The sequence below is a fragment of the Paramisgurnus dabryanus genome, chromosome 14 (genome assembly GCF_030506205.2).
Source record: "Paramisgurnus dabryanus chromosome 14, PD_genome_1.1, whole genome shotgun sequence".
NCBI classification, from domain to species: Eukaryota; Metazoa; Chordata; class Actinopteri; order Cypriniformes; family Cobitidae; genus Paramisgurnus; species Paramisgurnus dabryanus.
The window spans coordinates 8,800,110-8,825,296 of NC_133350.1; the positions used below are offsets into that span (position 1 = coordinate 8,800,110).

The 25,187-nt window shown below is 37.1% G+C and overlaps 1 protein-coding gene across 3 annotated transcripts in view; it reads right to left on the minus strand.

Moving 5' to 3' along the window:
- Positions 1–250: 250 nt before the first annotated feature.
- The window catches only part of atp13a3 (ATPase 13A3), a 51,257-nt gene continuing 26,320 nt past the window's right edge, over positions 251–25,187 (minus strand). Inside the window, exons 9-34 of one of the 3 annotated variants that reach the window (XM_065241003.2) lie at positions 24,960–25,094; positions 22,517–22,589; positions 22,164–22,295; positions 21,729–21,911; positions 20,566–20,723; positions 19,310–19,498; positions 18,015–18,076; positions 17,776–17,926; positions 17,497–17,613; positions 17,262–17,288; positions 17,015–17,168; positions 15,817–15,937; positions 15,269–15,393; positions 13,625–13,797; positions 13,294–13,422; positions 13,130–13,209; positions 12,914–12,956; positions 12,700–12,809; positions 11,188–11,284; positions 10,775–10,847; positions 10,265–10,430; positions 8,584–8,762; positions 7,407–7,495; positions 7,231–7,311; positions 5,281–5,373; positions 251–1,691 (exon numbers count right to left, since the gene is read on the minus strand). In XM_065241003.2, coding sequence (XP_065097075.1) covers positions 1,491–1,691; positions 5,281–5,373; positions 7,231–7,311; positions 7,407–7,495; positions 8,584–8,762; positions 10,265–10,430; positions 10,775–10,847; positions 11,188–11,284; positions 12,700–12,809; positions 12,914–12,956; positions 13,130–13,209; positions 13,294–13,422; positions 13,625–13,797; positions 15,269–15,393; positions 15,817–15,937; positions 17,015–17,168; positions 17,262–17,288; positions 17,497–17,613; positions 17,776–17,926; positions 18,015–18,076; positions 19,310–19,498; positions 20,566–20,723; positions 21,729–21,911; positions 22,164–22,295; positions 22,517–22,589; positions 24,960–25,094 — 3,141 coding nt within the window. In that variant the 3' untranslated portion in view covers positions 251–1,490. The remainder of the gene's footprint in view (positions 1,692–5,280; positions 5,374–7,230; positions 7,312–7,406; positions 7,496–8,583; positions 8,763–10,264; positions 10,431–10,774; positions 10,848–11,187; positions 11,285–12,699; positions 12,810–12,913; positions 12,957–13,129; positions 13,210–13,293; positions 13,423–13,624; positions 13,798–15,268; positions 15,394–15,816; positions 15,938–17,014; positions 17,169–17,261; positions 17,289–17,496; positions 17,614–17,775; positions 17,927–18,014; positions 18,077–19,309; positions 19,499–20,565; positions 20,724–21,728; positions 21,912–22,163; positions 22,296–22,516; positions 22,590–24,959; positions 25,095–25,187) is intronic. The other 2 variants (XM_065241004.2, XM_065241005.2) reach the window with 2 other exon arrangements.

The window sequence follows — 25,187 nt, forward strand, 5'->3', positions numbered from 1 at the left end:
TATATTTGTTATTTTTATTGTCAAAAATGACAATCGTTTTGCTAGATAAGACCCTTATGCCTCGTTTGGGATCGTTTATAGACCTTTGAAACTCCGTTGAAAAAAACTGTTAAGTGTTGAGTATTAAATGTTGGGCTCTATAAAAGTCCATTAAAATGAGAAAAATCCTGGAATGTTTTCCTCAAAAAACATAATTTCTTCTCGACTGAACAAAGAAAGACATCAACATTTTGGATGACATGGTGGGGAGTAAATTATCTGGATTTTTCTTTTAAGAAAATGGAATATTCCTTTAACCGAACCCGAAAGCCATCTTGCGAGATTGCTGTATCCCTTCTAGCCAAAACTCGATTTCATGTGACCTGCCATTGTGCTAATTGCAACATTTGAAGGTAAAGATCTCATCAGCCCTCACACAAGGGCTCAAAATGTCTGCTGTATGATCATGTACTGTAAGGTTTGAACCGATAATGTGTGAAAAAACATGCATCTGTACGACAACTGTGTTGCTGTGTTGAGTGTAAATTTCAGTTACACTTTACATGACCACATTATTACTATAAATAACCCTAATCACAAGCTGTACCAGTAATAACACATTTAGCACAGATGATTCATATTCATATCGCATTATAAACATTGCAACATGAGCACTGATGTAAAGTGTGACTTCAATTTCTTCAACAACCGAGGCGCTTTTCTCTTCCTGTAAATTCCCAATACGATAAAATTCCCAGTAACGTGCCATTGTGATAATGATGATGGACGATTTACAGTGACAGTTTTTCTGTCAACAAAACAAACACTAAAGCTTCAGGGTGGACCAAATCACCAGATACTGTGCCGAGTGATGTGAACAAAACAAACGAACAAAATGTTTGGCTTTATGCAACTGAACCCCACTTGGTTCTTCCATGGGAAGAGATATGAAAGTAAAGTAAAAATCAGGTTTAAGTTTCCGTCTATGTTGAAATGTCTATGGCCAGATTGAATGATTTAAACTGGATTGGATTCTGTGAAGCATTACGGTATGGGTTGCTTTGTTCCACATGCAGCCTTATACGATGGTCCTCAAGGCATTAACATGCAGTAGAGATGGTGGAGATGACAGCATCATAATGCATAAAGTTCAATACAGAAGCTCCGGTATACTGTTGGAGAGGATGATGGAAAGAGCCATGTCTGATAATAATCACGGTTTGCTTTGTGTCCAAAGGTAATAATGGTGGCGTGTCGACATGGGGCGGAGCAACCACAGTTCCCAGCCTGTGAACCCCGCCCATTTCTTCCAAAAAATAACAATCATTGAGCAGCAGAAACAAAAAAATTAAAGAAGAGAACCATTGAGAAATCATTACTCTCTCCCTCGCAGGTTTCTGTTTTTTGGTGCCTTTTTGTATCTCTTGTATAACAAAATCGCCGCAGTTTCATTTTCTTTAAGAAATCCCTGGTGGTTCAGACGTGCAGGATGGAGTGCGCACGGGTAAATGCTAGGAAACGGCCTCGATATGATAAGAGCAGTTGTCCGAATGGGCAGCGGCTTTCGCTTCTGTAGTGCTCTTGGGTTTGGGTGGCCAGTCGGGGTCCACGCTCAGCTCCTGGGCCAGGTGCATGTACCGAGCCTTGGGGAGCTTCTTCCGACGACAACACAGCAAGGAGAAACACGACCGTCCGTAGACGTCTATCCCTTCCTATATGGAGAAACACATTGGCACGGGAAGGAGAAGAAAGAGATAACCTGTTTTTAACCTTTTCTTAAATACGACATTGAGGTTTATGTGCAGTAGCCTGATGTAAGTAGCCTACTAATATTAAAACCATCATGCCTGTGAGCACATGCAAGCGTGATGTCTTTTCAGTTTGATGCACATCTACAACCTCAGTTGGTAAAACAAATGAGGTGCTTTAATTAGGTTTCCGAACTCGAATGGTGTTGAAGGAATATTCCAGGTTTAGATCGGTGGCGTGTTGTCAGTTACCACAAAAATAATCCTGACTTAGTAGTAAGAAAGAAATCATGTGTCATGTCAATCAAAAAAAAATTTGACAGTAATGAACCTCCAAAAATCTAATGTGCTGCACATTGGGTGATTGGGGAGACCAAATCATTTAGCAATCTTGCCTGCTCTATCTGTTTCTAAGCTTTCATACGATATACATACTGTAAGGATATCAAAAAGTAACAGTTTTCATATTGAAAATTCAAGGGAAATATATTAAAGCAACACTATGTAGTTTCCATGTAAAAATGACTTACAGCTCCCCCATGTGGTTGAAAAGCGCAACAGTGCCTGGTATCAGACACTCTTCTGCAGGAAGGGGGAGGGGCGGGGCTGTGTTTCCTACCCTCCACTGCCACTTTCAGAGTGTGCTTGTAGCAGCTAGGAGGTTACTCAGGTTGCAGCAACAGTACAATTTGTCCAGTTAAAAGTTGTTCTATCCCTGAAATAATTTTAGAGACATTATTTAAAGGTAAAAAAACTACATAGTGTTGCTTTAATGTTATACACTGTGCCCCATAGACATCCATTGTAAGTGCATTACCATTACTGTACAGTCCCTCCAGTAAAACGTGATTATGCGATGGCATGATTTAACATTTGGGGGACGCATTTATTCAAGTACGGCACGGATTCGTAGCATAAATTGCAGATTTCCATCGGCAAAATATGCTGGGCTTGCATGATTCTCGCATTTTCCTAGCAAAAATCACATACATCTTAGCAGAAAGTTGAAAAATGTTGCATTTACCTCACACAAGCGCAGCCATGTCCCCTGTTGCCATGGGAACGTTATGAAGTGAAGAGAACATCATTGAAAAGCTGCAAAAGCTGCAAACTTTTGCAAGTTCCCGCAATTTTTGCAAGTTCCCGCAATTTCATTGCATAAAACTACATAAATATCCCGCATATTTCATCGTATTTTTTAAGAAAACGTGCCGCAAGATCAAGGATTTTTGGCTGCAACAACACAAAAAACTCTGCGTTTTCTGGAAGGACTGTAATGTTTTTATTGAATAGTTAATACCACCTGAGGGAACAGTTATTGTCAACCATTGTTAATAGTTACTTGGAACTCATGACCTTCTTTTGAAGGAATACTCCAGGTTATTACTAATTCAACAAAAACTTTATGTCAATTACAATATAATGACAACATGAACCACAGAAAAAGTGAATAAGGTAGGGCTGAATAACGATTAATCACGATTAATCGTTTGCAGAATAAAAGTTTTTGTTTACCGCATATATGTTTGTGTACTGTGTATAATGTATATATGAATACACACACATGCATATAATTTTAAGATTTTTTTTTTATATTTTAAGTATTTATATATATGTACAAATGTACATACACATGTAAACATTTCTTAAATATATATATAAATGCGTCTGTGTGTGTATTCATATATATACACATGATTATTATACACAGTACACAAACATATATGATGTAAACAAAAACTTTTATTCTGTTATGCAGCCCTACAAAAAGGTTACTTTGGCTTTAGACAGGAACCTAAAAAAAATATTCATGAAGCACTCATACACTGTAAAAAAACTTTTTTGCACTTAAATTTGTAAGTTTGATCAATTTGAAATCTTGAATAGTGAGAAGAAGCTATAATTTATATTAATGAAGTTGAAATAACTTCTAGTAGGATCTCTTGACCAAAATGCAATATAATATACATAAATATATTATCAGTGGTGTATAAAGACCTTAGATTAAATGAACTGTATTGTTTTTATTGTTTTAGAATGAATTGATTTTATTATCTACATACACGCGGGACCCCTTACCCCATGTTTCTACAGTAGCCCTAAACAGACAAACTATTCTACAGAGTGCGTTTTGTCCCTGCGTTGTCTTACACGACTACATGTTTGTCCTGCATTTTGAAATTTTCGCAATCTCACCACTAAACACCGATAAAATTCACACACCATCTTTAAGCAAGAGATGAAACTGTATGAAAATTTACATCACGGTTATAGTGACCAAAATCACCATTATGGTTTTGTAAACAATTTTAAGATATGTAAAAAAGTACGGATGCAAACCATATTTAAAATTGATTGACCATGTATTTGCAGTTTTGTTTGCATAAACCTTCGCAAATCAGATTTTCATATATAAATATAAATAAATTGAAAATATGGATCGGTTTTAAAGAGATATTAAATAAACTAGATTTCTCTAAATTAAAAGCAAAAAATTTGTACAATTTAAACGGTAATTTAAAAAAAAGAACCGTAATACTAACTTTTTTTAAGCTTATAATACTACCAACAACGGCCACTAGGTGTCAACGGTTTGCAGCATACTCTTGTCACAAATTATTAAATTACTGTCACCTCATTATAACAGACTACAAAAAGGTTTTGAAATATGAAAACTACATTCTTGAAGCTTTCAAACAATATATAGTTTGTCAACATTTTTGAAGATTTATGCTAGGATATAGTTTTATGAATATATAATAATTAATAAGCATTCCTATGGGGGGGGGGGGGGTCATGTAACAAAAACCTGTCAATTCATTATTTCTATCAACAGATGACCTTGAAATATGAAAACTACATTCTGAGAGCTTAAAATAGACATTTTTATCTATTTTAAGCTAATTTAACTTTATTTTTAGAATTTATAGCAACTCCTCACTAGTCAAGAAAGTTAAAATTAATAGTAAATGCAAGTTGATTAAACCTAAATTTAAGTGCAATAAGGATTTGTTTTACAGTGTAGCTTAGGTTAAGTTAAATGCCTAGTCTTTGGTTAAATGCCTAAATGTAAATGTAAAAAAGTATTCCCACAATTTTCGACACATCAAAATTATTTTAAAGTGGTAACCGACATACTTTCCAAAAATAACAATAACCTGCAATATTCCTTTTTACACAAAATACACAATGTTTTAGAAACCTGCTATGTGTTAGTGGTTAACATTGCTCAGTACATATTTGCACTATTACTCCAAACAACCGTTGTTAACAGACTCATAACTTACAGACGTATGCAGTAGTAGCCACTACAGAAGGAGCATTAGAGGAAAATGGGAGGGGGGCGGTGGAGCAATCGTAGCCCCCCCCATAGCATGACAAAGTAGCTCACTAGAGAGTTGGCGCATGCAAGGCCAAACGTTAAAACAGGTTGTTGAGTGAAAGGGAGTGACAGGAAGAAGTGTGAGAGGGAGTAGAGCGAGTGGAAATAGGGCGGAGTCAACATCAGGAAGTGAAAAGGCAGTGGTGAACAGAAGTGTCAGATTTTCCCAACCTGTGGCGTCGGGGCTGCAGGGGAGACGTCATAACTTCCCTGCTTGTCTCTGCTGAACACATGCTTCCATAAGATGACGTCAAGCACGACGGTCTAAAGAATATCGCAGTAGGACGGAAAGAATGAAGAGAGCTACGGATCACATGGCTAGTAAAAGCTTTTCTTACATCATTTGCTGCTTCTTTTTTCCATTTCAAAAGCAAAACTAAAAACATTTATTGAAAAGGAAGTGATTCTTTTTGTGCGTTAGTTAAATAAGAAAAGTGGAGGCAAGAGAATTACATTTTATTACTTTAAAAGATAACTCAATAAAAAAAAAAATCTGGATAATTACTAACCCTCATGTCATCCAAAATGTTGATGCCTTTCTTTGTTCAGTCGAGAAGAAATTACGTTTTTTTTTTTTTTTAAGAAAAACATTCCAGAATTCTTCTCAATGTAAAAGACTTTATTGGACCTCAACAGTTTACAGTTTAAATGCAGTTTAAAGGGCTGTTAACGATCCCAAACGAGGCATAGGGGTCTTATCTAGCAAAGCAATTCATTTTCGGTCAGAAAAATTAAAAATATGTACTTTTAAACCACAACTTCTCGTCTTGCACCAGCCATGTGACGCGCCAGCGCGACCTCAAGTAAATGCGTCATGATGTCAAACGGTCACGCATGACGTATGCGAAAATAACGCCCCAGTGTTTACAAGTGTGGAGAAAGAGGACTGTTCAGACATTGTTGTATGTGGAATTATAAAAAATGAATGTCTTTGCGTACGTTTATTGTTAAAATTGTCCAAAAATGTGACGCGTGACCTTTCGACGTGCTTACGCGATTATGTGAAGTCGCGCTGACGCATCACACAGCTGGCACTAGACGAGAATTTGTGGTTTAAAAGTGCATTTTATATTTTTCTTGCCAAAAATGACAATCATTTCCCTAGATAAGACCCTTATGACTCGTTTGGGATCGTTTAGAGCTGCATTGAAACAATAAAGTCTATTAAATAAAAAAAAGTAATTTTTTTCAACCGAACAAAGAAAGACATCAACATTTTGGATGACATGAGGCTGAGTAAATTATCGTGATTTCTTTTAAAAAAAAGTGGAGTAATCCTTTAAGGTAATTGGCACATCATATGATTGGCTGCTGCAGAATATTGTGCTTTACTGATTGGAGGGTGCACAGAATGGCTGTAAAGTGGGCACCCATGAACCCGGGCCGACCTGTAGTCAGCCCCAGGACGTTTTCGGGCTTTAAAGGGATCTAAACGGCAAAGCAAGCAGCCACTAGGTCACTAAACAGCAGTGCAATTGTGATTGCTGGTGTTTTTTAATCAGGGTGAGGAGCTTCGGTGTTTATTCCTCTCATTGGGATTTAAGGATGACAAAAGCTGCTGATATGAAATTGAATAGATTATACAAATCTTGGCTTGGCTATGCAGATTAAAATACATTCAATATTTATTTGCGACAGAATTATGCGCACATGTTTTCCTATAGCACTGTACATCCCATTATGTAAACTGAAGGATTTTAATTGGGCTACAGAAAGAGCAGTTTGTTTTGACCCTGGCTGAGGGGTCCACAACATTCAAGTGTCATATATCCTATAAAGATAAACATAATCCTTCACATAATACCTTCCAAAATGTATAAACTAGAGGTGCACCATAAAACACAAAGACATCATTCACAGACATCATTATTTTATCGCATTATGTATTTGTTTGTGCCAAATTTCTTGTGTAGCTTTAAATATTTTCAGTCAATGGATATTAGCTAAGATGCTCCATTTAACAGGGCTACGTTAAATAAAGTCAAACGATCTGTTCAGTATAAAACCATTGATGTGTCCTTACATTTTGCTTTCTTAAATTTTATCAGGTTGCCCAATCTGTCTGAAAACAGACATTTAATTTTCTTTCCCTACATAACGGCCAAAATAACACCCACGTACCTCGATAAAGAAAGACACTGCAGCGTTACTCAGTATAATAAGTAGCATAGCCACACGCCAGCTCAAAGGAATGCACACGAGCTGAGAAGAAAGCAGACAATGTAAATATATATCCTTATATTATATTTCTGTGTCGGACTTATGAATAAATAATGAGAGATCATTATGTAACACACCTCCAAAAATGTATAAATCCCAGAAACAGGAAAGAACATAATGAAAAATAAGAAAATGATGAGAATTATACACGAGAGGACGAACGGCCCTGAAAGAAACCAAACAGAGAGAAACACCATCAGATGAAAACTGAAGTACACCAGCATTTCTTAAAAACTAGACTTTTTCCGGCAAATACGATGTGTCTGCAAAACAATGTTCAATGAGGACCTATCAAAAAAGCAGTATGCAAATATTACTTAAAGGTATAGCGGAAGATTTTCCCAATTTTTTTTAAAGAACAGCCCCTCCACTTTAAAAAAAAAAAAAATGCACATGCGCAACACTCTACCTACTCCCAAGAGGGAATGCCTATAAATGTGTGCACGAGAGAGAGCATGCACGAACTTGTAAACTTTGTTTACAAGCTGCTGTAGGCATGTTTACCGTGTCTGCGCGGTTCGTGACTTGTGCCAGGGCTAGCATCGCTAATCATAGGTTACATCAACTTTTACTAGCAGTGATTTTAAATGGATTTCTCCAAATAGCATGCCAAACTTTACCTGTCGAGTATAAACTTTGCGAGGGAAGCCCAACCTGTGTTTTAGCGCACGCTAGCGTGTGAAATAGTCTCCAAAAAACACTCTCATCTTGTTTCTTTCTTCATAGGCCTTTCTCTTCTTGTCATACAATTCGTAGACACTTTTTCTCTTGCGACCCTCAGACATTTTGAAAAAACACGATGAGAACACGAGCTTCAATGAATGGCTGAAACCGTAGACCACCACACATATACACCTGAAAGTGGGCATGTACAGAAAGCAAACCTAGGGAGGAGTACGTACGACGGCTTTACGTCAACATATCACCAGAATGATTGACAACTGGGATGACCAATAGTCTTGATGATCCACACGGAAAAAGAAAACCTTCCGCTATACATTTAACATAATCGCTCTTACAAATTTTATAAAAGCACAATGTATTTAACTGAAAAATGGTCTCACTAAAGGCTCATAGAGACAGTGTTAAGACTAATTCATTCATGCTAATTCATTAAAATACAAAACCAAAATTAATTAAAATTGAAAAAATGTTGCAGCGCAAGAATACACCTCATTGTTATCTACTTCATCACAATGTGCTTTGAATAAATCACACTAAATAATGAATCACAAAAAAATATCAAAATCTTACAGTTCTTATAGCTGGGCTCACGGAAAGGTTTTCCTTTTGAGAAAACCATGGCAACTATGAGGTACTGAAAAGACGAGACGAAGAACAGCGTGGTGTTGACATCGCTCTTGATAATTTTTTCACGCACTGTTGAGTTAGTGATGATCCCTGTCTCACTGGGTGCTGTACAGTTGTAGATACTATTATAATAAACCACATTAAACAAAGAAAACAAATATTAGGGGTTTAGTAAGATAATCACTTTTTTAAATGCACAATGTATAATGTAAGGTTTAGGGATGTTCATATTGACCGGTTAACCGAAAGTAACAATTTAGGACCGATTAATATTGTCAGTCAAAAATTTTTTTTTTACGCACGTTGTGTGTCGACAAGTACCTACAAACATTTCGCCACTTCGGTGTCCGGTGAATAGTAGTAAATCGCCATCACCTGCTTTCAGATGGAGCAGCATTTACTACACAGAGCCGTATTTTTGAGAAAAACCCTACTATCGTTAAATTGTAAATTGCCTGTAAATTACGCAGATCATGTTGCCCTGGCGGTCTGGTAATCATTTGTATGAGAAATCATTTATACGGCATATATGTCCATGCTCGAATATGGTTTGGAAGCTGCACAAGAGTGTGTGCAAGATGACTCAGTCCATCTCGGTCTTGCGCACGTCCGGACAAATCTTCGCTGATCTCCTCTATCCTACGCCCTGACCATAAACATATCTCTTTTTGCACAAACAGAGTAAGACGACGCAAAAGCAAAACTTTTTGAAATGTGTCCTGCTTTAGAAATGGCCACTGTGGTAGATGATTAAGGGACAATCCGCCCACTATGGATATTAATCCTTTTGACTGATCGCGTGCTTTTTGATGAAGTAATAATTTGTCCTGGTCCTGGTTCTGTTGTTGATCTGTTGCTCCTGTTTGCACGTTTAAATTAAATAAAATGTTTGTATCGTTTTAACCGGGTTACAGACAACGCCAATGTATTTTTACTCAATGGCAATTTAATATTAAAGAGCACCCATTTCACTGCTACAAAACAATGTTATTTTGGGTATTTTATATTATACAATGTGTTCACATGGTTTATGGTTAAAAAAACACATTATTTCCACATAATGTACATTTTTGTAGGTCCAGATTTAACTCGCTTCCTGAAACGCATGGATTTGGAAAGCTCTGTGTCCCTGATTGGCCAGCTAATCTGTACGTTGTGATTGGCCTGAATACCTCTAAATGTGACCCTCTTTACAATGTTTTAAAGATTCGGTTGCTAACAGGAGTTAATTTACAGGCTGTGATAATGTCGGCCTGGTCTTCATCACCAATCCCAGGAAGGAAACTGTTGCCTACAATCTGTGTGTTTGTTGTAGTCAAAGAATTTTTTTTTAGCTTGAGACGATAACTCGCATCATTGTTTATTTTGGGGTTTGTACCTTTTGCATATCATTAGCATGTACTAATACAAACTTACACACCAAACGAAATTTAAAAATGTAAATCGGACAATATGTGCTCTTATCAATTAACAATTAATGTTCGGTTAACAAGCTGCGGTTGTTGGTCGGACGCATAAACTGAAATGAACATCCCTAGTAAGGTTTGAAAAAAAAAACACTAGCTGTTTATAAAGAACATGAAAAGCTGCTATATGTGTAGGGGTCAGACTTTATCCCACTTACTCTGACTTCAAGTACCAGTTCAAATTTTTGACCAAGTTGAAGGCCACAACCTGAAAACCCAGGCAAATGATAATCTGGGTCATAACTGAGCAGAGAAGAGGACCTGAGACGAGACCGGAGGGCGGCCGACGGGCAACAAGCTCCTTCCAGGCAGAGTTTAGACTCACTAGAAAACAAAACAGAGAAATTATAACACAATATTATACAATTAGCACATTAAATGCAAAGTTAAATTCAAATGTATTTATTTAGCACTTTTTACAGTTGCATTGTTTCAAAGCAGCTTTATATAATAAAGGAAACCACAGAAAACTTACTAAAAAATAAATATACAGAATAACATATAAAAGTATAAAATAGAATACATGATATTATTGCAAATGTTATTATTGTTTTTTAGTTGTTGTATTATTATTATTGTGGTTAATCTAAGAAAACCAGCATAAGTTAATTTTAGATGGTAAAAATGCTTCTGGCTAGTGCGATAGACTTTACAGGCCTGAAACTTACTGGTAAAGACTATAAGAAGAATGATGGCAATGTCAATAAATAGGAACTGGAAATCTCCCAAGTTACTGCGAATCTAAAACACATTTTTAACAGATCAGACAAAGGCAAAAGTGAATTAAACAAGAATTTATGACCATAATACCCAAAAAAATAAAGATCTTTCATTATTTCCTTAACCTCATGTGACGGATTCACATGGTACCCACACATGGTTCGGAGTCACATGAGGGTGAAAATAGTAAATGATGACAAAACTTGAACTCTTTTTTTCTATTTTAAGATTAATAACAATAAGTGTGACTTTAATGACAGGGCATCTCACATCAATGACTCACATTACATGAAATACGGTTAGTAAACTGATCGTGATTATTGCACTATTGTATTATAATACTATTAAAAGGGGAACTTACAGAGTATAGCAGGGCAACACTGAGGCATTGAATAATACTGTACAGGGCCATGAACTTAAACACACAAAATGAAGTGACGAGAGCAGCTCGACCCTCCCTGTAAGAGAAAAGAAACAAAACTAAGCATTTTGTATGTAAGGCATTTCTTAATGTATACATTATGAAGAACCCTTTCAAAATAAATGGTATGTAAATGTACACACCAAAATCAAAAGAAAATAAGATTTATGAAGTATATTTAGGACTATTTATGTAATTTTTTCATGAAAATTCAAGCAAATCCTCCACCTAACTCGCTTTTTTTACTACAATGCAAATAATTGTACTCTCTTTATTATAACTTGCTTATTTAACTCTTTCCCCGCAGCATTTAAATCCAGCACCAGCTTTTTTATTATTTTTAAGTTTAATAGTGTTAAGCCTAATTTCCTTCTTTAACTTTTTCACCACCAGCGTTTTAAAAAAAAGTTGCCATCCAGCACCAGCTTTTTTTTATTATTTTTAAGTATAAGAGTGTTAAGCCTAATTTCCTTTTTTAACTCTTTCACCGCCAGCATTTTTTTAAAAAGTTGCCAGCCAGCGCCAACGTTTTTCATGATTTTCACCAAAGTTTAATGCCTTCCAGAAAATGTTCTTCTTTAAATATATAAACATACAATATACCAAATGAAAGAACCTTTCATCCTACCTTCAGGGGTTCTTTTATAATCAGCTTTTGAATATGGGTAGGTTTCTGCAAAAACACCACATTTTGAGCAAAAAGCAGAGATAATTCCATTTTTGTGACGGACTTTTCATAGAGATCCCATTCAGAGCGATCTTTAAAACAGACACGGACATGTAGCCGCTTGCCATAGGGCAATACTTCCAGGTTTAAAAAGTTGTGGAAGGGCGCCACCTGGTGGATATTATGGCGGAAAGACGGAAAATCTCGTCATTGGCAGGGAAGCGTTTTCTCTTGATTGACGAGATATCTCGTCAATGGCGGCGAAAGAGTTAAATATATAAACATATTGATATAATATATCAAATGAAAGAACAGACCCTTTGTTTTCATCCTATCTTCATTTGTTCTTTCTTATCACCTCTCAAATATGGGTAGGTTTCTTCAAAAATAACAATTTTTTTCAGCAAAAAAATGAGATAATTGCATTTTTCTAAAGGACGATTGTTAGAGATCAGATGATGATGAAAACATACAAAGAGATTTTACTGTTTTTGGATCAGTGGATATTTCAATGTTTTATAAGTTGGATTAGAGCGGCACCTAGTGGATAATATCAGAAATATGGATTGCCATAAAAACTCATCATTTGCAGGGAAGCGTTTTCTCTTAATTGATGAGATAACTTGTCAATGGCAAGGAAAGAGTTAAATATAATTTCATATGAATGTTTTTCATTTTGAAAACTGATCTAGAAATTCCTCTGAAATTTACATTAATATGCAGGCCAGCCTGACTCTAGAAACATTACTGTGAAACAGTGCTGCGGTGGGGCGCATATACAACACCTGATCAAATTAGGGACACATGAGATGCTGGGAGTTGTGGAGGTGAATGGAGACGCCACAGATGCCTCCAATTCAGACAGGGAAATCCCGGCGTGAGCCCTCTTCAGTGCCTGAGGAGAAAGAGACAGACATAAAAAAAATCTCCCTCCAAAAGGCTAACTATTATATAGGATATAAAGTGAAAAGAACAAACAGTGACAGTGAAATAACTCACCCCACAATCATTTGCTCCATCACCACACATTCCTACGAAATAGCTAAAGTGGACAAAAGAAAATATTCAATTTTCTCAAGAAAATGTGAGCGATGTTTGCCCATGCAAAGCTCACAGTGAGGTTGCTTACTGGCTCGAAAAAAACAGCCCAAGTCTCTGATATTGTGCACCTCATATAAGAGAAAACAAGCGTGCGTGTATGCGTTTAATACTCACTCTACACTTTCTAATGTCTCAACAAGTTGAGTCTTCTGGTCTGGTGCCATCCTCGCGAACACTGTACCATGAAGAACCAGCTACACCAACAAACAAAGCATCATAAGCAGTGCAACATCATCACTTCAGAAGCGTATCATCAAACGTGTGTGTTTTCTACTGACCTTCTGCATCAGGTCTTGGAAATGCTCGGTTATAACGGCGAAAGATTTTCCACTCATAGCAAAATGATAATATTCCTGAGGTCTCGGCTCATCCACACAATTTCCATCTTCCATTATGATCTCCATCTCCTGTAACCAGGCAACCCAACACCAAAGTAAATCACGATAAATGCAAGTGGTTGAGAGTCTAGACACATATTGTCGATAGATAGCTTTGTGCAATAAATTAACTGCAACTGACTTGAATTAAATAAATGGCATAACAGACCACAAATCTCTCTATGAAATTGTACTGCAGTTACAGGGTTTGACCAGTAGAGGTCACACTGACCTCTAGCTTTGTAGGCTTATTATTGTGTTTGCTTGGTTTGTCGGCATAGTGCCAGGTGATCTTGGCAGCATGTCCGTCTTTTGGAGGCAGAGCGTCGGCGATAATGACTAAGTCTTGAGGCTGAATCATGCCGCAGTCTCGTGCTACGGAGATGGCTGTCAGCATGTTGTCACCTGTCCAGACACACAGAAGAAACACATTAATGGTACAATGGTTTATTAGTGTAGAGAGCAATGCACAAACTTTTAATGATATCTCACATGATCTTATATTATGTGAACTGGTAACTGGCATTGATCCAGTGTCCCTCATTGTAAGATCGAGTACAAACTCAATCTGCTTACATTCACAATGCATCATTCAGCCTTGTCTGAACTCGGCTGGTAATCTGAAGGGCTGAGAACCTTATTAGACCGGATTCCAGAAATACCTAATGAATTAAGCTTCAAAGCTCCCAGACTCCCGTCTGACTGTGGCTGGTCTGGATAGCTGGGTCTGAACTTCTATCTATAAACAACATGACGAATAGTCCTATCCTGATAGACCAAGCAAGAAACCTCTTCAAATGAGACAGACAGTGTGCTCAAATAGATGTGAGTAAACTAAAAGCAGTGCTTTGCTCTGGTAAAAAACTGTTTTTGACTGCGTATTCTTTATGGTCTTAAAGGGACACTCAACTTTTTTTTTTAAATATACTTATTTTCCAGGTTCCCTAAAGTTAAACATTTAATTTTTACTGTTTTGGAATCCATTCAGATGATCTCCGGGTCTGGAGCTATCACTTTTAGCATAGCTTAGCATAATTCATTGAATCTGATTAGACCATTAGCATTGGGCTCAAAAATAACCAAAGAGTTTCGATATTTTTCCTATTTAAAACTTGACTCTTTTGTAGTTACATCGTGTACTAAGACCGACGGAGAATTAAGTTTTTAATTTTCTAGGCAGATATGGCTAGGAACTATACTCTCAAACTGGCGTAATTATCAAGGGCTTTGCTGCCGTAACATGGCTTCAGTAGGTGCAATGATATTACGCAGTGCCCGAAAATAGTCCCCTGCTATTGAAAGTTACTAAGGGGACTATTTTCGGCTGTTGCATAATATCACTGCGCCTCCTGCAGCCATGTTACGGCAGCAAAGTCCTGGATTATTACACCAGAATGAGAGAATAGTTCCTAGTCATATCTGCCTAAAAAAAAACACACACAACTTTTAATTTTCCGTCGGTCTTAGTAAATGATGTAACTACTACAGAAGAGTAAAGTACTGAATAGGAAAATATCGAAACTCTTTGGTTATTTTTAGCGCAATGCTAATGGTCTAATCAGATTCAATGGATTGTGCTAAGCTATGCTAAAAGTGCTAGCGCCAGACCCGGAGATCAGCTGAATAAATTCCAAAACGGTAAAAATCAAATGTTTAACTCTAGGGAAGCTGGAAGATGAGAATATTAAATAAAAAATGGAGTGTGCCCTTTGAGAATATTTATTATTCGTATATATGAAAATAAAAATGTTCACTATTTACAGAATATTTACAATTACAAATACATGAGATGAAAAAAATATATAAAATTTATTGCAAATTTAAGAAGAAAAAAAACATTAGCCGATTGCTGGAAAATTTGTCATAATTTTTGTACCTGTGACCATAACCGTGCGTATGTTGGCGTGACGCAGGTCCTCCAGCACCCCGGGAGTCTCTGTTTTCAGCTTGTTTTGCATGATAATCAAGCCCAGAAAATCCATATTTTTCTCTATTTGATCCCTGTGGAATAATAGTACATAAACAATAAATTCAAAATAAGATTTCTAAATACCTTCCAAGTAGGGATGCTTAACGATTACTCGCGATTAATCGTTAGCAGAATAAAAGTTTTTGTTTACATCATATATGTGTGTGAACTGTGTATAATAACTTTGTATAAATAAATGTACACACATGCATGTATATGTTTAATATACATTTGTATATTTATGTATAATATATATTTTATATAAATACTTAATATATACATTTTTTTTCGTAAAATTATACATGCATGTGTTCATATTTATATATATACATATTTATTATAGATAGTTTACACACACATATGTGATGTAAACAAAAACTTTTATTCTGCTAACGATTAATCGCGATTAATTGTTTAGCATCCCTACTTCCAAGTAAATAATCCAAACATTTTACCTGTTGATATTCTGCACTTTGTGAAATGTGAGTTTGGACTCCAGCCGTCTGTGTGCCAGGGCGATAACTCTAAAGCCCTGTTTGGTGTAGTCCTCCAGAACCTCTGCAAAGTCCTCTGGTACTGTGATGCATTGTGGGAAGAAAACAACAAAAGTAACAGTAATGCAACTTCAATCTAATATTGATGTTAAGTGAATGATAATGCATAGGTAGGCGGTTGTTATCCCGGAAATAAGCCCCTTCAGTGTTATATAAGACCCTCCACTTTGCATCAGGTCCTAATCACACTGATAGGGCTAATTTCGTGATAACAACCAGCTGCTTGTACATTATCCCTCTTATTACACGGCTATTTACGCCATAAGTAAAGTTAGTCCATTAAATATTGATTTGCAATATTTTATTAGCTAATTTTGAACAAATGCAGATCTTCCATGAGGAAAACCCATTTATTTTTGGTTTTAAAGGTGACATAGAATGATTGAACGGAGTATTTATCCTTGTTCTGTGATGTGACATGTAGACAAAAAATTTTTTTTGTTTGGGTCTGTAATGCCTTAGAAGCTTCCTAAAAACCTCTCTCAGATAGCTCTATTAGGGTGGGGGATTTTAAACAAGTGGTTGTGCACCTATTTGGCTCCCCCTACTGGCTTAACTTGCAATCTCATTACTGATTGGCTGACATTGCTGCCACTCAAAAAATGTAGCCAATTATTTTAAAGTGGAGGGGCAGTGAGATGCCTGTGATGTCATAAGCATCAGTTTTTCAGATTGGGCTGTTTTCTGGCTGACATTTCTAAAAGAGGAATTTCTATAAGACTGAGATGTTTAGCATGTCTAGCACTTTTTGTATGTTTGTAAATGCGGGTAGACTACCATTATTCAACAAAGACAAGGTAAAAATGGTTTTTCATTCTCTGTCCCCTTTAAGATAAGATGTCACGAATGTGTACAAACTTCACGAACAGACTATTTGGTTTAAATATAAAGTCAAATATGTTATTATTTTTAAGATTATGTTTTTGAGTAATATTATACTGTAACTGTCAAAATAATTTGCAGCATCCGGGTTACTGTGTATTATTAATTGTGAGTGGTTGTTATATGGGTATAACATATTGCAAATGTCGCAACTGGCCAATCAGAATCAAGCATTTCAACAAGCCGAGTAATGATAATGGATGGATGACACACTGACCCGTCTCTTTCTTGCACAGGCTGGCCACGACCTCCGGTGCTCCTTTCAGATAAGCATCCATTCGGCGTTCTCCGATCTGTCGGACTACCACGCTCATTCTCTGCAGGGCGGAGGAAAAGGAGAACTGCCGTACAATACCAATCATGTATGACGCCTGCAGGATGAAAAAACAAAACACGGCATTTAAAAAAATCTCATGTTTATAACAAAACCAATAATTCATTAACAAACCTGCCTGCATACTTACAGAGAGCTCATAGAGGTCAGACAGCTCCTGAAAAGAAATCATTAACATATCAGCACATCATTATGAAATAGAAATACTTTATTATTATAAAAAGCATTCAGACACGTTTATCCAAAGAGGGAAACATTTCATCAGAATGTGTGCTCCTTCATACTATAACCTATGACCTTTGCTCTACTAAAACCAGTTGAGCTATTGATTGTCTTTGATTTATTGGATGGGGGTTGTCGCTCACCATGTCCTGCTCAGGTGATATGACTGGTGGTGGAAGAAGCTGACTGGGTGGTTTTACATAAGTGAGCTCAATACGATCGTGTTGAGCCGTCTCCTCTTCTGTGGCTTCAACGAGAATCTGAATTACATAGAGAAATATGTTACACAAATTAAAGGATCATTCTGGAATCTGGTGAGAGGACTACAGATTATAAAAACTTTATGGTCTTATATGGAGGAGTTAAAAAGTGAGCACTGGTTGTTGCAAAAAGTAAATGAGAACATTAAACCACACACTGACCCAGCCTGTAGCCTCAAACATCTTGAGGTCCAGGGGATCTCCGGAGAGCTGACCCTCGATCTTTGTGAGGGAGTGACAGGTGGCCATGCAGGATACAAACTTTGTCTTCACCAAGCTTTTTTCATCAGCTTTTTCTTCTGAATGGTGGAATCTGAAGAAGAGAGATTTTTTTGTTTGCAAAGCACAACGTGACCACTGTGCTAAATGAAGTAAAATATTTGATAAACATTTGCTTGTACCTGCCATCTTCTGACCGCTGAATGCCCCACATGTCCAGACCGTCTTCTGTGAGGGTTCCTGTCTGAAATGATGAAAAAACAATAAAATCAATTAAAAAGCCATATTGTAGTTCAGAGTCAGCATTATAGCATTTTTCTTCCACAAAAAAAATAAAATATTTTTTCTTCCTGAAAACACAGAAAGCTGAATTTTTGTGAATGACAGAATCAGTCATCATTCACTTTCATTGTATAGATATTTGAAAAGATGCAAGGTGGATAGCGATCGAGTAAGTAAGAATTACAGACCATTTTGCAAGATGTTAACAAAACTGGTATAGAAACACTTCCTGTTTAATGTTTGTAACCGTTTTATATATATCTTAAAGATGTTTGTTTAACTTTTTGATTCAGTTGTATATATTTTATCCTAACAAATATGTAGTGTTAAAAAAATTGAAACAGGAAGTGCTTCTGGACCAGTGTTGTTTACATCTTACAAAATGGTTTATAACATGAACTATACCTTTAGTTCAGTAAAATGCAACCACAACTAGTCACAAATTATTAAATCATTACAAATAACAGATTTTGCCTGATGCCCAAGTGTCTTTCTTTAAATACATCGTAAACATTTGACAACTGAAGTGCCACTGAAACACTTCAAGAAGTTTCAACTAGATGTCTTCACGGGTCCACGAGCTGGTTCGGGTCTAAAAGTTTTATGTGTGCTTTGAACAGGGGTCGGGTATAATATTAGCTGCCTCGGGTATTTAAAAATTAATGTGATTTGGCCGAACGAACCTGAGAAGACCTAAACATGTCTTATCGCGTGGATGCATCGACTCCTTTTCAAACCGCCCCTCAGTTTGCCAAGAGCACTTGCGACATCGTTTGGCTGACGGCAGGTTAATTTTTGTTGAGACAGACCTTTCAATTAATTTAAAATTTCAAACTTTGTGTCTTCTTTGGATAACAAAGGAAAAAAAAAATGGAGCAGCGGGTCAAACTGGATGCGAGATCAACGGGGTTTCTTTCTGTCTGACTGGTGCGTGCAGGGCTGCAGATTGCACACACATTGGTGCAGTTTACATTCGGGTCCAATTGGGTTAAAAAACATTGCCACTGGTTCGGGTCAGACTTGTGCATAATTTTCTCGGGTTTGTCTCGGGTCTTTCTTAAAAAAATAAACATGATTTACCCATGTCGGATTCAGGTAAAAAGTGATTTGGGTCATCTCGGGTCGGGTACATTTCTTTGGACCCGAGAAGACGTCAGGTTTCAACACATAAAAGACTTCAGTCTCCATGCTGTACCTTGTCGAAGCACACCAGGTTCAGCTGGCCACAGACGTTAATTCTCTGTGGACTGATTGAGAAAATTCCCACTTTCTTGAGGCGCCGTTGAGCGTAGACAATGCCGGCCGTCATGGCTGCCGGTAGGGCAGGAGGCACTGTGATGGTTATGATGTCAAGAGACTTGACAATGATTTCCTTTACTGATTCCTGTCAGGACACATACAGTATCACACCAATGAAATGAACATTCCCAAACTAGGTTCAAATCACTTACCAGATAAAATTCTTCTAGAATTCACATTTCATAACAATGTAACGTAAAAGCATTTTACAACACAGTAAATCTTATTTTCTAGATATTTCATAAACCTTTCCAGTTCATAATCTCTCTCTGCACATAGTAGTTTGTGTTTACTGTAACTGCTTTGCATTGTTTGCAACGATGTAAAATTGTGAAAAGTGCTATAGAAATACATTTTAATTGCATTAAATAAAGCAATTCTCCTACACTGCAAAAATTCCTTATTGCACTTACAGTTTTTTGTTAAATCAATTTGAAATTACAAAAAAATGTTTTACTTTCTTTATTAAGGACTTTTCTCACACTAGTCAAGAAAGTTAAAATAAATAGTTAATTTAAGTTGATTAAACTTAAAAGTCCCATTCTTTTTGTGTTTTTGAAGCTTTGATTGTGTTTAAAGTGCGCAATACAACATGTATTCTTGTTTTACGTGTAAAAAAGCTGTATTTTTCACACAATTGACTTATCTGTATAGCGCTGTTTTCATTGTCCTTAAAAACGGGCTGATGTCTTTCTTGTTCTATGAAGTCCCTCCTTCAGAAATACGTAACGAGTTCTGATTGTGTAGTTTTTTAGTGTGTTGTGATTCGATAGCAGCCTAGCTTGCTGTTAGCTTAGTTGGCGACTGATGTATTCCTGTGGGCGGAGTTTAGTCAAAAAACTGTTCTAGTGACGTCATTAAAGCAGAAAGTAAAGGGCTGTAGTCCAAACCGGCCATTCGCTGTAGGCTTTGAAAGGCGGATTCTGTTGAATATATCCGCTGGCAGTGAACTTTGAGCTTTATAATTTTACAGGTATTATTTATGCTATTATAGGAACATTACACACTAACTAGAGTTTACAAAATGGGATCAGGAAGAACGTGACCTTTAAACATTTAAGTGCAACAAGGAATTTTTGCAGGGTAGGGGCTGAAATTACAGCTTGTCCTCACTCCTTTGTTTATTTAAAGACAAAAAGGGTAGATAACAACCTGGTTGATGATTTTCATGATCAACGAATAGATAAAGACCAAGCTGGCCACACCCACGAGACACAGCAAGAACAGGTAGGCATCTCTGTACAGCTTGAAGTCTGTGGGTTTAGGGTACAGGATCGAGCGGATGAGCTGGCCTTTAGCAGTGCTGAAGCCTGAAAAAAATAGCATGAGTTATAAAAAAGCAAAAAACGCACTCCCAGGCTTTATTCCACAATATATTGAGCTAAAGTATAAACAGGGTTCCCACAACTTGGATAACTTCAAATTCAAGGACCTTTCAAGGACTTTCCAGGTCCAATACCCTCAAATTCAAGGACTAAATGTGGGAACACATTTCAAGTGAGAGCAAGGTTACTTTTTAAGATACATTGTTACAGTTCCCTTTTGTGGAAACTTGCGCTGCGTCACTGCGGTGACACTTTAGGGCGCCTCCAGTGGTAAGTGCGTCTGAATGTGTATATCAAATTCAACCAATGGTGAGGCTTAACGACAAAGACAGGGTGACGCGGAGTCAGGAAGTATATCGCTATGTGAAATATTGCCAATGACGGCGTTACATGGACGAAGGAAGTATGGCAAGGGAGACGCAGCGTCTCGTTCCCTTCTCAGGGAACAACAGTTACATACGTAACCCGAGACGTTTTCATGTGTCAAACACAACTATGCAAAAAAGCATTTTGGTATGAATCAACATTCGCATACAGAAGATATAAGCATTTAAAGCGAACAGTTAAGCACGTGTGAAGAATTTTTATGATATTATCCTACACTACACAGGAAATAATATGGATTTTTTTCCTAGAAAACTTCTTGCATTAAATAGATTCAAGCACTTTTAATGACCTGTATCTATGTATTTATATTTTCAAAAACTTCCCAGGGCCTTGAATTTTTCCCACAGATTCACAAACTTTCAAGGACCCGTGGGAACCCTGTATAAAGTAAAGTAAAGTAGTGAGCTGCCTGGAGCCTACAAAGAAAGAACAACCAAAAAGGAAAATATAAAATACAAAGGCTGTAAATCAAGTAAACTACATTCGAATTTGATAGAATGATGCTCAGATGACGTAAATGTATATCACAGGGGTCTTCACACACTATTTCATTTATCTCACACTGCATCAAAGAACACAGGAAATATATAAATACACTCATACCGGTTCTCACCACCACGGCTTTGACCATTTCTCCTGTGTAATAGCGGGTCTGAATGACATTTGTGCCGCAGAAGAGCGTGTGCCTCTTGTGTTCCTCCGTGCTATAGATGGCATCATCCTCCCCACCCCTCTTGTCCAGCTGAGGGTTCGGAATGTCCGTCTTTGTGACCGGAACACTCTCACCTGTAAACAGGACAAGAAAAGAGGACAAATATATCTGTGAGACACACTTTGAAGGTCTTTTATAAAAAAATCAAAAACATTCAGATATCATTAAAAAATAACTTATTTAACCTTGTTAGCAAATTAAAATGAATGGTAATACTTTACAACAAGCTTATATTTGTTAATAATGGTGTAATTTGCCATTTGTATCACCATCAATAAGAGTTCATTGACATCCAGATGACTTCACATCTGGTTGTGGCCAATCACCTGTGAGCATGCTCTCATTAACAATGCAGGTTCCACAGATGAGCACAGCATCACATGGCATGATGATCCCATTGCTGGGGATTACAATGACATCACCGGGAACCAGATCTGTGGACAGTGCTTCCTCCGTTTCTGTATGGCGCAAGCAAATAAAGCAGGGGACAGAAAGAGGAGAAAGAAGACCAATGAAATAAAGCACACCTATTCGGTCTCAACAGATCACTTATTACCCACGCTTCCTTTCACAGGATGCTGACTCATGATGACTTCTGCCACAGCCAGGTGTCCTGAAGAAAGGTTGTTACAAGCGTACTCATTTTAGTGTCAGGAAAGAAACTGAAACCTGATCGTACCGTTGTCGCCCCTGTAGATCGTAACTCGAACAGTACTGTGTGTCGCCACCATGTCGTGTAGCATTACGTATTGCTATAAGAGAAAAGAATAAACATTCCTGTGATGAACAAATAAACATTACGAAAGAAAGGATAACGTGATAGCCCAATAAAAAAACACGTTATCTGATAATACGCAATTATTATCAAAACAGTGACCTTGTATGCACTCCATGATATCACCTCATCCCCTTTGTTGTATAACTTTAAAGGCCTGAGTATAATTCACTTTTATGCATACGCGACATAGACTGTAAAAAATATTACATCACCCATATGTTTGTGAAGAGCTTTTTTGAAGCCAATAGTTGGCGAAACCCGCCGTTGCCATCTTAGCCGCACGTCACTCGCTTATAAACAAAAATTGGTAAAGAGGCGGGATGTGGGTGAAGCTGAGGTGGCTGGTTGCTGAAACGACGACCGCCTAGCTTGATGGTAGGGACAGCAGTGGCTGTTCACCTGTCAATCAAGTGGCCACGCCCTTAATTATGCAGAATTTCAAGGCCTAATATCATTGGAACGGATGAGTTACAAAAAAATTCACCCCCTTACATCTGCCAAAAACTACTTTTTGTACCAGGCTGCAAGCATATTAAATTTCTGCTGTAAACTTGGGCATTTTAACATGGGGGTCTATGGGAATTGACTTTCTTTTGGAGCCTCTGCATGCGCTGAACGCCTGTGTATGCGTACAAGTCAAAAGTCCCTGTACAACAAAATCAGTCATAAGGGTTGAAATTGAGATGTATACAATCTGAAAGCTGAATGGTTTGTTCGAATATTAAAATCTGCAATCTGAGGGTGCAAACAAAATATAAATATAGACAAAAATCGCCTTTCAAGTTGTCCAAATGAAGTCCTTGGTAATTATATTGTAAAATGTAATTATATACATTTATTTACAGGAAACGTACAAAATATGTTCATGGAAAATAATCTTTTCTTAATATCCTAATGATGTTAGGAAAAAAAAATCTCGCAAATTTTACCCCAAATTATTGTTGGCCATTGCTACAAAGGAAGAGTTTGGTTCCAAAACGCAATAAATCCATTTTGACTAATTTGGGTAAAAATGTGTTTTCACTACCAAGAAAGTAACAAGATGAAAAATTGTTTCACGTGTGCGCGCACGTGAAGCTATCGCGCGCACGTGAAACAATTTTTTATCTTGTAACTTTCTTGGTTCGATAGCTTCACGTGCGCGCACGCGATAGATTCACGTGAGCATGCAAAACTAAACTTTAAAAAAAAATTCTGCACATGAAGGTTTCGCGTGACCACATGAAAGTTTTTTCGTGAGCACATAAAAGTTTTTTCGTGAGCACATGAAAGTTTCGAGTGAGCACATGAAATTAACTTTATTTAAAGGGCCCATGTCACAGGACTTTTTTAAGATGTCAAATACATCTTTGGTGTCCCCAGAGCACATGTGTGAAGTTTTAGCTCAAAATACCATATAAATAATTTATTATAGCATGTTAAAATTGCCACTTTGTAGGTGTGTGCAAAAATGTGCCGTTTTGGGTGTGTCCTCTAAAATGCACATGTGCAGATCAAGTGCAAACACTGATCACAATGATGGTGGTTTGTTGAAATTGAAACTCAATTGTTCTGTGAATTATTTTCTCTCTGCACTAAATGGCAGTGCTGTGGTTGGATTAAGGGGTTGGATTATTATAATAAGAGCTCCTTATGACATCATAAGGAGAGCCAAATTTCAACGACCTATTTTTTCATGTGCTTGTAGAGAATGGTTTACCAAAACTAAGTTACTGGGTTGATCTTTTTCAAATTTTCTAGGTTGATAGCATCACTAGGGACCCGATCATAGCACTTAAACATGGAAAAAGTCAGATTTTCGTGTTATGGCCCCTTTCATTTTTGCTCCATGTCCCCTTAGGGGCTCCGTATGATACAATACTGATTTTGGTGGTAACTATTTTTTTTTAAATTGCGTTTAAAAATGGCGTCTTCAAATATACCTGTGCGACTGTTTTTGTGGTCCAGGGTCACATATACTTTGCAAGGCTGTGCTTTCGACGGTCAAAAAAACAGTATACTTAAAAGTATACTTAGGCCTTAACACTAACAATCAAGTGGATTCTGATAAGTTTAAAGTTGGATTTTTGAATGTAAAATTAAAAATTATTTTATTTAAAAAATGTCTCTGGTCTTGTTTCAAAAACATTCATGAAACCTGAAAATGCCAAAATCATTAATCAACCTTATAAACTTTTTTTGTTAAGCTATAAAGATGCAAAATATCTTTGGGCAAAATTGAGCAAATTCAATTTATACTGGTTGAGTGTTGCTAGTCCAAGAAATGTGATTGATGTAATGCAACGTTTCACATTACGTAACTAAAACACAGGTTCATGCTGTGGTTACTGTAAGTGTCGTTTACCTTTTTAATAGTGTAGAGAGAGGTAGCTATTGATATAACGGACATGAGGATTATGGCCATTGCATAGTAATAATATTCATCCGTACACCACAGGATAACACTGAAGAGCTGAAAGATGTAGAAAGGATTGAGGACCTGAGTAAGAGAAAGAAAGATAAATATCTCTTCCTTTATTTAAACTTCCTGAGAGAGCAAAAGAGAGCAGTCAGCAGTGCTACGTCATCCTGT